Here is a 12,539-nt window from a genome sequence, read left to right as displayed (position 1 = left end):
CTTGTTACATTTTTTACTCTGAAGTCTTTTTCATCTGATATCATTATGGCTACACCTGATTTTCTCTGGATACCATTTGCTTGGAGTGTCGATTTCCACCCTTTCACTTTGAGTCTATGCTTGTCCTTGTAGCTGACATGTGTCTCTTGGAGACAGCATATGGTTGGGTTTAGTTTTTTGATTCAATCTGCTGCTCTGTGCTTTTTTATTTCTGAGTTCAGTCCATTTACATTCTGGGTGATTATTGATATGTGAGGATTTCCTATCATTCTATCTTTATTTATCTAGTAAAACTGTGTCTCCATTGTTTTTTTTTTTTTTTTTTTTTTTTTTTTTTTTTTTTTTCCTTTTTACTGTCTATTATTTCTGTGTGGTGGTAGTATTCTATGATTTTTCCCTCTGTTTTTTCTTTTATTACGGGATATGTTTCAGTTCTGGGTTTTTTTTTTTTTTTTCCAGTGGTTACTGTTAAGTTTATGTAAAAAAAGTTTAACATTTAGAGTATTCCATTTTCTTCAGCATGCTTACTTTCTCCATTGCTATATTCCGGTTCAGGCCTTTACTCTCCCCCTTTTTATGTTTTTATTTCCACAAATTGTCCCTGTTGATGGTGGTCGAATAGCCTCTTTTAGTGTTTCTTGTAGTGCAGGTCATGTGTTAGAAAATTCCCTCAGCTTCTGTATGTCTGGAAAGGTCTTTATTCCTCCTTCATATCTAAAGGAGATCTTTGCTGGATATATTATTCTTGGCTCATAATTTCTTTCTTTCAATAGTTTGAATACTTGGTTCCACTCCCTCCTGGCTTGTACAGTTTCTGCCCAAAAATCTGATGATATTCTAATGGACTTTCCTTTGTAGGTTACCGTCTTCTTTTCCCTGGCTGCCTTGAAGATTCTTTCTTTGTTGTTTTTTTGACAGCTGCAAAACAATGTGCCTTGGAGAACGCCTGTTGGGGTTGAGGTAATTAGGTGTTCTATTTGCTTCTTGGATTCGAGGATCCAAGTCTGTCTACAAGTTTGGGAAGTTCAGATCAACGATTTGTTTGAATATATTCTCTGTTCCCTTCCCTCTTTCTTCTTCTGGTATGCCCATTATTCTTATATTGCTCTTTCTGATGGAGTCAGAAATTTCTTGTAGAGTTCTTTCATTTCTTTTAATTCTCAAGTCTCTTTCTTTTTCCATCCATGTCATTTCCAGGTTTCTATCTTCGATGTCACCGATTCTTTTCTCCATCTGATCAACTCTACTACCTAAGCTGGCTATTTCATTCTTAGTTTCTTCTATTGAGTTCTTAATCTCCAGAAATTCTATTTGGTTCTTTTTTAAAATTTCAATCTCTTTGGTGAAATGTTCATTTTGTTCTTTGTTTGTGTTTCTGAGTTCATCAAACTGCCTGTCTGTGTTTTCTTGCATTTCTTTGAGTTTTTTCAGAAGTGCAATCTTGAATTCTCTGTCATTTAAGTCACATGTTTCCATGTCTTTAAATTCATTTTATGGAGACTTTTCATTTTCTGTCTAAGCTGTCTTGTTACCTTGGTTATTCATGGCAATTAACAATTTATTATTTCTCTTCCTAGACATCTACAGGAGTGGCTTCTGCAACAGGTTGATTTGAAGAGGTCTTTCTTACTTTTCCAGTAGGTTTTGGTAGAATGTTTTATTTTCTCTCTGACTGCAGCCTTTTGTTCTCTCTCACACTGTAGTGTTATGTTTTCTCTGTACTATTCCAGCTTCTCACACAATGGAAGAATTTCCTAGAAGGCAGGTTTCTCTTTTGTGAACAGTTCGCCTGGGTCACTGGGTGCTGCATCCCTGTGGGGATGCGGAGAGCTTCTGAAGTTCCAAAGCTCTTCCTCCACTAGATTCAGAGCTCGTGTTTCAGCATTTCTGTTTACTCCTGTAGGGATCAGCCCAGGTAGGTAGGGACAAGTGCGGGGTGGTTTGTGAGAGGTGGCCCAGAGCAATGGCAGCGACTGCCATCACAACCAGTCCTCCTTCCACAGCTCCCTCCTCTTTGCTGGAACTAGTTGGGATGTGAATATCTACCTGTGGACCATAGTTCTCAGAACTGCAAATATTCTGTTCTTTTGATCTGACAGTGCTACTGTTCTGCTTCTATAACTGGGCAGGTGGGGGCAGCCAGAGTTCTGGGAGGGTAGGGAGGGGGCGGCTAGTCTCAGTGCCTGAAGCTTCCATTCTCTGTTCGGCAGTGAGGGCTTAAACTACTGTTTTCAGCCTTCTTTTCTCAGCTCCGAGGTCTCTGTCATGAGGGTTGAGTTCAGCCATGTCAGTGCTTTTTACCAGCATTCACCTTACACAAAATCAGCAGCAGAATCTCAGTCAACTACAGCAGTCGGCTGCACACCTTTCTTTGAGGGCTACAGAGTAAATATTTCAGGCTTTGCAGATCACATGGTCTTGTCATTGCAGCACAAAAGCAGCGCTAGACAAAACTCAAACAAGTTCATGTGACAGTGTTCTAGTAAAACTTTACGAACACTGAAATTGAATTTTACGTAATTTTCATACGTCACAAAATATTCTTTTTATTTCTTATAACTAATCTTAGTTCATGAGGCATACAAAAATAAGCATCAGGTCAGATTTGGTCACAGGTTGTAGTTGTCCAACTCCTGGTGTAGCTCTTTGCACTTTTTATTTAAATCACCTAACAAGATATAGCTGTATATATATGGTGAGCCTCTGTAGCGCTACCCTGGAATTTACAACGAATTGGACAACAGTAACTCCACAAAAGACTCCCTGCACAGCAGACAGGCAAGATGAAGAGGCCCACTGCTGAATTCACCTCCAGGTGGGTGAATCCTGCGAGCGGGGAAGGAGGGAGAGGAGAAGTGCAGAGACGGAGCCGCGCAGGTGCAGGACGCAGACCTAGCTCAGTGCTCCGTGCTCACTGCATCCCGGAACTACTGCAGCTGCAGCTGCGGGAGAGGGAAAGACTTGGACTGCTAGGGCTCCGCTTATGGCCCACAGGGCTGAGAGGGCAGCATACAAAACGGCTGAACCCAACGCTTGCTCACAGCAGATCTCGGAGCAAAGACTGAGGATACAGAACTGAAATCGTTGGTTTAAGCCCTCACTGCCGAGCAGAGAATGGAAGCCTTAGGCACTGAGACTAGCCGCCCACTACTTACCCTCCAAGAGCTCGCCCCGCCCCCACCTGCCCGGTGCTAGAAGCAATAAAGTAGCAGTGTCAGATCAAAGGACAGAATATTTGCTGCACTGAGAACTGTGGACCACAGACACAGATTCGCAGCTCAACTAGTTCCGGCAAAGGGGAGGGAGCTGTGGAAACAGGACTGGCTGTGGTGGTGGTCGCTGCCATTGCTCTGGGCCACCTCTCACAACTCACCCCGCCCCTGGCCCCACCTATCTGGGCGGATCCCTGCAGGAGTAAACAGAACTGCTGAAACAAACGGGCTCTGAATCTGGTGCAGAAACAGCTTTGGAACTTCAAAAGCTCTTCGCATACCTATCAACGTGTTGCAGAAGCCACTCCTGTAGATGTCTAGGAAGAGAAATAGTAAATCAGTGATTGCCATGAATAACCAAGGCAACAAGATAGCTCAGAAAGAAAGTAAAAAGGCTCTAGAAAAGGAACTTAGATATATGGAAATATGTGATTTAAATGACAGAGAATTCAAGATTGCAATTCTGAAAAAACTGAACGAGATGCAAGAAAACACAGAAAGGCAGTTTAATGAACTCAGAAACACAATCAAAGAACACCATGAGCATTTTACAAAAGAGATTGAAATTTTGAAAAAGAACCAAATAGAATTTCTGGAGATAAGAACTCAATAGAAGAAATTAACAATAAAATATCCAGCTTAGGTAATAGAGTTGACCAGATGGAGGAAAGAATCAGTGACATCGAAGATAGGAACCTGGAATTTACACAGAGGGAAGAAGAAAGAGACTTGAGACTTAAAAGAAATGAAAGAAATCTACAAGAACTTTCTGACTCCATTAGAAAGAGCAATATAAGAATAATGGGCATACCAGAAGGAGAAGAAAGAGGGAAGGGAACAGAGAATATATTCAAACAAATCGTCGATGAGAACTTCCCAAACTTGTGGACAGAACTGGATCCTCGAATCCAAGAAGCAAATAGAACACCTAATTACCTCAATCCCAACAGGCCTTCACCAAGGCACATTGTATTGAAGCTGTCTAAAATCAATGACAAAGAAAGAATCCTCAAGGCAGCCAGGGAAAAGAAGACGGTAACGTACAAAGGAAAGCCCATTAGATAATCATCAGATTTTTCAGCAGAAACTCTACAAGCTAGGAGGGAATGGAACCAAATATTTAAACTATTGAAAGAGAGAAATCATGAGCCAAGAATAATATATCCAGCAAAGATCTCCTTTAGAAATGAAGGAGGAATAAAGACCTTTCCAGACATCCAGAAGCTGAGGGAATTTTCTAATACACGACCTGCACTACAAGAAATACTAAAGGAGGCTATTCGACCACCATCAACAGGGACAACTTGTGGCAACCAAGACATAAAAAGGGGGAGCGTAGAAGCCTGAACTGGAATATGGAAATAGAGAAAGTAAGTGTACTGAAGAAACTGGAATACTCTAAATATCAAACTTTCTTTTACATAAACTTAAGTGTAACCACTCAAAAATCATGCAGAACTGAAATATATACTGTAATAAAAGAAGAAATAGAGGGAAACATCATAGAATACCACCACACAGAAATAATAGGCAACAATGAAAAGGCAAAGAAACAATGGAGACACAGCCTTACCAGAAAACTAAGGATAGAATGACAGGAAATCCTCATGTATCAATAATCACCCTAAATGTAAATGGACTGAACTCACCAATAAAGAGACACAGAGTAGCAGATTGGATCAAAAAACTAAACCCAACCATATGCTGTCTCCAAGAGACACATCTCAGCTACAAGGACAAGCATAGACTCAAAGTGAAAAGGTGGAAATCGACACTCCAAGCAAATGGTACCCAGAGAAAATCAGGTGTAGCCATAATGATTTTCGATGAAACAGACTTCAAGGTGAAAAAGATAATAAGAGACAAAGATGGACATTTCATAATGGTAAAGGGGACATACAACAAGAAGACATAACAGTCATCAATATTTATGCCCCCAGTCAGGGAGCACCAAAATATACCAAGCAACTACTAACAGAACTAAAGGGAGAAATTGACCAAAACACAATTATACTAGGGGACTTAAATACATCATTGACAGCTATGGATAGATCATCCAAACAGAAGATAAATAACGAAATCGCAGCCCTAAATGACACATTAGATGAATTGGACATCATTGACATATATAGAGCACTTCATCCTAAAACATCAGACTATACATTCTTTTCTAGTGTACATGGAACATTCTCAAGGATAGACCATATATTGGGACACAAAATCAGCCTCAGCAAATTGAAGAAGATTGAAATCATACCAAGCATATGCTCTGATCACAAAGCTTTGAAATTGGATATCAACTGCAAAAAGAAAGCAGGAAAAAACACAAATACATGGAGATTAAACAACATACTTTTAAAGAACGACTGGGTCAAAGAAGAAATTAGAGGAGAGCTCAAAAGATACATGGAAACAAATGACAATGAAAATACATCCTACTAAAATTTTTGGGATGTTGCGAAAGCAGTTTTAAGAGGGAAAATTATATCATTACAGGCCTATCTCAAGAAACAAGAAAAATCCCAAATAAATAACCTCATGTTACACCTTAAAGAACTAGAAAAACAAGAACAAGTGAAACCCAAGGTCAGCAGAAGAAAGGAAATAACAAAAATCAGAGCAGAACTAAATGAAATAGAGAACAAAAAGACAATAGAAAAAATTAATGTGACAAAGAGCTGGTTCTTTGAAAAGATTAACAAAATTGACAAACCCTTGGCTAGACTAACTAAGATAAAAAGAGAGAAGACACTAAGTAACAAAATCATAAATGAAAAAGGGGAAGTTATCATGGACACCACAGAAATACAAAAGATTATCCAAGAATACTATGAAGGACTATATGCCACCAAATTTAATAACTTAGAAGAAATGGACAAGTTCTTAGAAACATATAGCCTTCCAAGGCTGAATCATGAAGAACTGAAAAATCTAAACAGGCTGATCAACAGTAAGGAAATTGAATCAGTCATCAAAAACCTTCCCAAAATCAAAAGCCTGGACCAGATGGCTTCACCAGTGAATTCTACCAAACCTTCATTGAGGATCTAATACCAATCCTGCTCAAACTCTTCGAAAAAATTGAAGAGGAGTCAGTACTCCCTAACTCATTTTATGAGGCCAACATTACCCTGATACCAAAACCTGATAAGGACAACACAAAAAAAGAAAACTACAGACCTATATCTCTGATGAATACAGATGCTAAAATCCTAAACAAAATTCTAGCAAATCAAATACAACAATGCATTAAAAAGATTATTCATCACGACCAAGTGGGGTTCATCCCCGGGGCACAAGGATGGTTCAACATTCGCAAATCCATCAATGTGATACATCACATAAACAAAATAAAGGACAAAAATCATATGATTCTATCAATTGATGCAGAAAAAGCATTTGATAAGATACAACATCCATTTATGATTAAAACACTTACTAAAATTGGTATAGAAGAAAAATACCTCAACATAATAAAGGCCATATACGACAAGCCCTCAGCTAATCTCATAATTAATGGTGAAAAGCTGAAGCCCTTTGCTCTACGTTCAGGAACACGACAAGGTTGTCCCCTATCACCTCTGCTTTTCAACATAGTGTTGGAAGTCCTCGCCAGAGCTATCAGGCAAGAGAAAGAAATAAAAGGCATCCAAATTGGGAATGAAGAAGTTAAATTGTCACTCTTTGCAGATGACATGATGCTATATATAGAAAACCCTAAAGACTCCACCAAAAAGCTATTAGAAACAATCAATGAATACAGTAAAGTTGCTGGCTACAAAATCAACGTACAAAAGTCCATTGCTTTCCTATATACCAACAATGAAATCTCAGAAAAAGAGATAGAAAAAACAATTCCTTTTGCAATTGCAGCAAAAAGAATAAAATACCTAGGAATAAAGTTAACCAAGATGTGAAGGATTTATATGCTGAAAACTATAAGACATTTTTAAAAGAAATTGAAGAAGACACAAAGAAATGGAAAAACATTCTGTACTCATGGATTGGAAGAATCAACATAGTTAAAATGGCCATATTACCCAAAGCCATATACAGATTTAATGCAATCCCCATTAAAATCCCAATGGCATTTTTTAAAGAAATAGAACAAAAAATCATCAGATTTGTTTGGAACCACAAAAGACCCCGAATAGCCAAAGCAATATTAAAAAGAAAGAACAATACTGGAGGTATCACAGTCCCTGATTTTTGCTTGTACTATGGGCTACAATAATCAAAACAGCTTGGTATTGGCGGAAAAACAGACACATAGACCAATGGAATAGAATTGAGAACCCAGAAATAAAACCACATAAATATGGACAGATGATTTTTGACAAAGAACCTAAAAACATACAATGGAGGAAAGACAGCCTCTTCAATAAATGGTGCTGGCAGAATTGGATAGCTACGTGCAAAAGAATGAAACTGGACTGCTATCTGTCACCATGTACCAAAATTAATTCAAAATGGATCAAAGATTTAAGCATAAGACCTGACACAATAAACTGCATTGAAGAAAACATAGGTACTAAACTTATGGACCTTGGGTTCAAAGAGCATTTTATGAATTTGACTCCAAAGGCAATGGAAGTAAAAACTAAAATAAACGAATGGGATTATATGAAACTGAAAAGCTTCTGCACAGCAAAAGAAACTATTGACAAAATAATGAGGCAACCAACTGAATGGGAGAAGATTTTCGCAAACAGTTCCTCTGATAAGGGGCTAATATCCAAAATATACAAGGAACTCATGAAACTCAACAACAAAAAAACAAACAACCCAATTGAAAAATGGACAGAGGACCTGAAGAGACATTTCTCCAAAGAGGATATACAAATGGCAAAGAGACATATGAAAAAATGCTCAACATCGCTAATCATCAGAGAAATACAAATAAAAACCACAACGAGATATCACCTCACCCCAGTCAGAATGGCTATCATCAACAAGACAAATAGTAACAAGTGTTGGAGAGGCTGTGGAGAAAAAGGACTCTCATACACTGTCGCTGTGGAAGGCAGTGTGGAGGTTCCTCAAGAAACTACGAATAGAGTTACCATACGACCCAGCAATCGCTCTCCTGGGTATCTACCCAAAAAACCTGAAAGCATTTCTCTATAGAGACACGTGTACTCCAATGTTCATTGCAGCTTTGTTTACGGTGGCCAAGACATGGAAACAACCAAAATGTCCTTCGATAGATGAATGGATAAAAAGTTGTGGTACATATACACAATGGAATACTATTCGGCGTTAAGGAAAGATGATATAGGAGCATTTGTGACAAAATGGATGGATCTCGAGAGTATAATGCTAAGTGAAATAAGTCAGACAGAAAAAGCAGAGAACCCTATGATTTCACTGATATGTGGTATATAAACCAAAAAGAACAAGACAAACAAACGAGAAACAAAAACTCATAGACACAGACAATAATTTAGTGGTTACCAGAGGGTAAGGGGGTGGGGGGGTGGGTGATGAGTGTTCAGGGGATCAAATATATGGTGATGGAAGGAGAACTGACTCTGGGTGGTGAACACTCAATGGGATTTATAGACGATGTAATACAGAATTGTACACCTGAAATCTATGTAAATTTACTAACAATTGTCACTCCAATAAATTTAATTAAAAAAATAAATAAATAAAAAAAGAACAAGACAAACAAATGAGAAACAAAAACTCATAGACACAGACAGTAATTTAGTGGTTACCAGAGGGTAAGGGGGTGGGAGGTGGGTGATGAGGGTAAGGGGGATCAAATATATGGTGATGGAAGGAGAACTGACTCTGGGTGGTGAACACACAATGGGATTTATAGGTGATGTAATACAGAATTGTACACCTGAAATCTATGTAAATTTACTAACAATTGTCACCCCAATAAATCTAATTATTTAAAAAATGCACATTCATGAAAAAAAGAAGCACACAGTACAAAATGATATATAATTTTTGAGATATATGGTATTTGACTTGCTTTATTATTAAAAACCTACATATAGAGCAGAGCTATCTATCTCAATTTGTATAAGTAGAGACGCATAGATAAAGAGAAGTCCAAGAAAGTATAATAGTTCTGAGAAAGGTGGAGTTCCACTAAGGACATGTACTCAATCTAAATGAGACCCCTGAGACAGTCAATACTTATGAGGTTTAATTCAGCCACGCATTGGTGACACACATCCTGGCCTCAGGTGTCCACTACTGAAGAAATGCAAAGAATGTAACCAGGACCACAGAAAAGAACCAGAGGGAACCAAGGTTCCAGCTTGTGGAAGATGGCCAAGAAGCCAGATGTCCCAGCCTCATAGGGGATAAAGCCACTGAATGAACCTGCTCTCCTGACCACATAAGAAAATGAGAAACTAGGGCAGGTTGGCCAGTGATCTAAAGGGATGAACAGCAAAGATTAAAGGGAAAATTGTGGAAAAGTGATGGAACTAATGATGGATGGAGGAAAAGGAGGAGAAAGACATGTCCCTCTACTGCAGGTCATGCCGATGTCACCAACATACTGGGTTCAGGGTAGCTCTCGTTCACCTTCTCCACCTTCCTCAAACTCCAGCCAGATTGACCTAACTCCTGTTCCTTCAGCACACCCTACCACTTCCTATATTGGGCTCCTACATAACTATGTTACAATCATTTTTCTCAGGAAATACTACATTGTTCCAATGCTTTCTTTTGTACTATAGTCCATATTCAAATTCCTGCAATTGCCCTTATAACATTCTTTATGATTTTTTTTAATCCAAGAGATAATACAGGACCACACATTACATTTATTGTCATGTTTCTTAAGTCTCCTTTACTGGAGAACAAGTTCCCTGCTTTTCCCTTGTCTTTCATGACATCGATATTTTTAAGTGGTCTTATGGAATGACCCATAATGTGGATTTGTCAAATTTTTCCTCATGACTATGTTCAGGATATTTATTTTGTGTAAGAATAACATAAAGAGGTCTTATTTTGTCCTTTCAGGGACATTACATGAGGGGCACATGATGTCACTTTGTCCAAGTGTTGGTGAATTTGGTGAAGTGTTCACCAGAAAGTGTATCTTTTAGCCAATATAATTAATTAAGTGATCCATGCAGAAATTAATTCCCCAGCACTTTCCCACCCAATGGTTATAAGATTCATTAATGATCTTTGCCTGAATTAGTTATTATGATGGCGGTTGTAAAAGGTGGTTTTTTTAGTTACATAGTCTTTTACATTTATAAATAGGCATTTTTTTTCTATAAAGAAGTGCCTTCCCTTCTCTGCCCTGGTTCCTTTTTTCAGTAAAAGCTTGACTTAATATTTCTTTGATTGTTGAATGGGTAATAATTCATCTCTGTCATTGATTATTTTGACAACATTATCTCCTACATTTTCCCAAACTTCTGGGCTCTTACCTATGCTTTATGATGTGACTATAATCAATTTAAAATTATTTTAATGGATATTTCATATTTTATCTCAGAATAATAAAGGATAAAGTACAATTATTTTTCCTCTAAAAAAATATCCTGAAACAAAATTAATGTAATTTGGCTCAAGACATGTCTGACCTGCTTTCTACACCCTGGTTTCAGTAGCCGTCCATGGATAGTGGCCTCACCGTAACCACAGACATGTAAAAAGACAACAAGGAGCAAATGCCCACCGACCTGCTCCTGGGACTTCAGAACCTTCACTACCTTGAAGGTGTACTTGTCTTTGCTGGCCCTGTTATATTCTTTCATGGTGAACCACAGTGCCTGCTGCACATAGACGTAGCTTTCTGGGATGTCTTCAAATTTCCTTACCACCTTTGGCAAGCCCCAAGCATAGACACCTGTGAACACAAGGGCCACAGTGGCCACCAAGACCAGCAGGTTTGGGCAGTGCCTGGCCATGGCACCTCAGCCAAAGGAGCACAGACTCAGTTCCTTCTGTCCTTCTGGACTGTGGCAGTGGTGGACTGGGCTGGTCCTGATGCTTCTGCTCCCCAGCTCCTCCTGGCACTGCCGTGGGTGAAAAGGAGAGAATTGTAAACATTGTCTTTTGTGGGTTTCTCTCTCTTCTTCCCCAGAGAAGCTGCATAAGAAACCTACAGTCACAATTCAGTCTATTTTCCCAATTCAGGCTGTTTCCTTTCTGGAAGGATGCAAACCTCCATGCACTCACATATGGGAGCACAAATGTAGACACACACACACACACACACACACACACACACACACACACACGCACATTTTCTTCCCTGCCAGATAACCCGATGCTTTGTCTGTGAGGTCCCTGGGTAGCCAGTGAAAGTGCCTATCTGTATCAGGTAGGTGTGCATAGATGGGTGTCAGGACTTGTAGCAGACCTGCTGCTACCAGGAGAACAGGGGGTTCAAAACTCCTCTATTTGTTTCCTTTCCAGGAGCATGTATAAAATAGTCTTTGTACGGATCTCAAAGCTATGCCCTGCCTGCATCTCCCCTCTTTGTAGTCAGGCTCACTAGTAATCACAATGGAATATATTTATTGAGTATTGCTGAGTTTTGCCTGGCCCTGCAATAAGGACTGTACATGTTTTATTCCACCTAATCATTGAGATTCCCCATGGGACCTTTTATACTGAGAAAAATGTAACTCACAAGGAAGTATGAGGTCGGCCAATTAAATTTGTCAACTCATCCTAGAAAAAGTGCTACGTACCCCATTGCTGAATATAACTGTGGTCACCTTCAGAGTACTCCCCTTGGGAAGCTATACATTGACACCAGTGCCTAGAGGACCCTTCAAAGCAATTTTGGAATTCTTTTTCTGGAATGGCCATCAGAGCTGTCATCATATTACCCTTGATGTCCTGAATGTCATCAACATGTCTTCCTTTCAATATTTCCTTTATCTTCAGGTAAAGAAAGAAGTCATTGGGGGCCAGATCAGGTGAGTAGGGAGGGTCTTCCAATACAGTTATTTGTTTATTGGCTAAAAACTCCCTCACAGACAGTGCCGTGTGAGGTGGTACATTGTCATGATGCAAGAGCCTTGAATTGTTGGCAAAAATTTCAGGTCGTTTTGTCTAACTTTTTCATACGGGCTTTTCAACACTTCCAAATAGTAAACTTGGTTAACTGTTTGCCTATTTGGTTCAGATTCATAATGAATAATCCCTCTGATATCAAAACAGTTTAGCAACATCATTTTGACTCTTGATTTGGACTGACGGAAGTTTTTGGTCGTGGAGAATTGGTTGACTTCCATTGTATACTTGACGCTTTGTTTCAGGGTTATACTGGTACACCCATGTTTCATCACCAGTGATAACACAGCCCAAAACATTATCTTGCCTCTCAAAAAG

The 12,539-nt window shown here is 39.0% G+C and overlaps 1 protein-coding gene across 1 annotated transcript in view; it reads right to left on the bottom strand.

The window, feature by feature from the left end:
- The window catches only part of LOC308490685 (cystatin-13-like), a gene marked incomplete at both ends in the record, with an annotated part of 36,792 nt that extends 25,688 nt beyond the window's left edge, over positions 1-11,104 (bottom strand). Inside the window, one exon of the mRNA XM_081033260.1 lies at positions 10,877-11,104. Coding sequence (XP_080889386.1) covers positions 10,877-11,104 — 228 coding nt within the window. The remainder of the gene's footprint in view (positions 1-10,876) is intronic.
- Between the last annotated feature and the right edge of the window lie 1,435 nt (positions 11,105-12,539).

The sequence above is a fragment of the Rhinolophus hipposideros genome (assembly GCF_964194185.1).
Source record: "Rhinolophus hipposideros genome assembly, chromosome: 22".
In the NCBI taxonomy this organism is placed as follows: domain Eukaryota; kingdom Metazoa; phylum Chordata; class Mammalia; order Chiroptera; family Rhinolophidae; genus Rhinolophus; species Rhinolophus hipposideros.
This window is presented reverse-complemented; position numbering and strand designations above follow the sequence as displayed.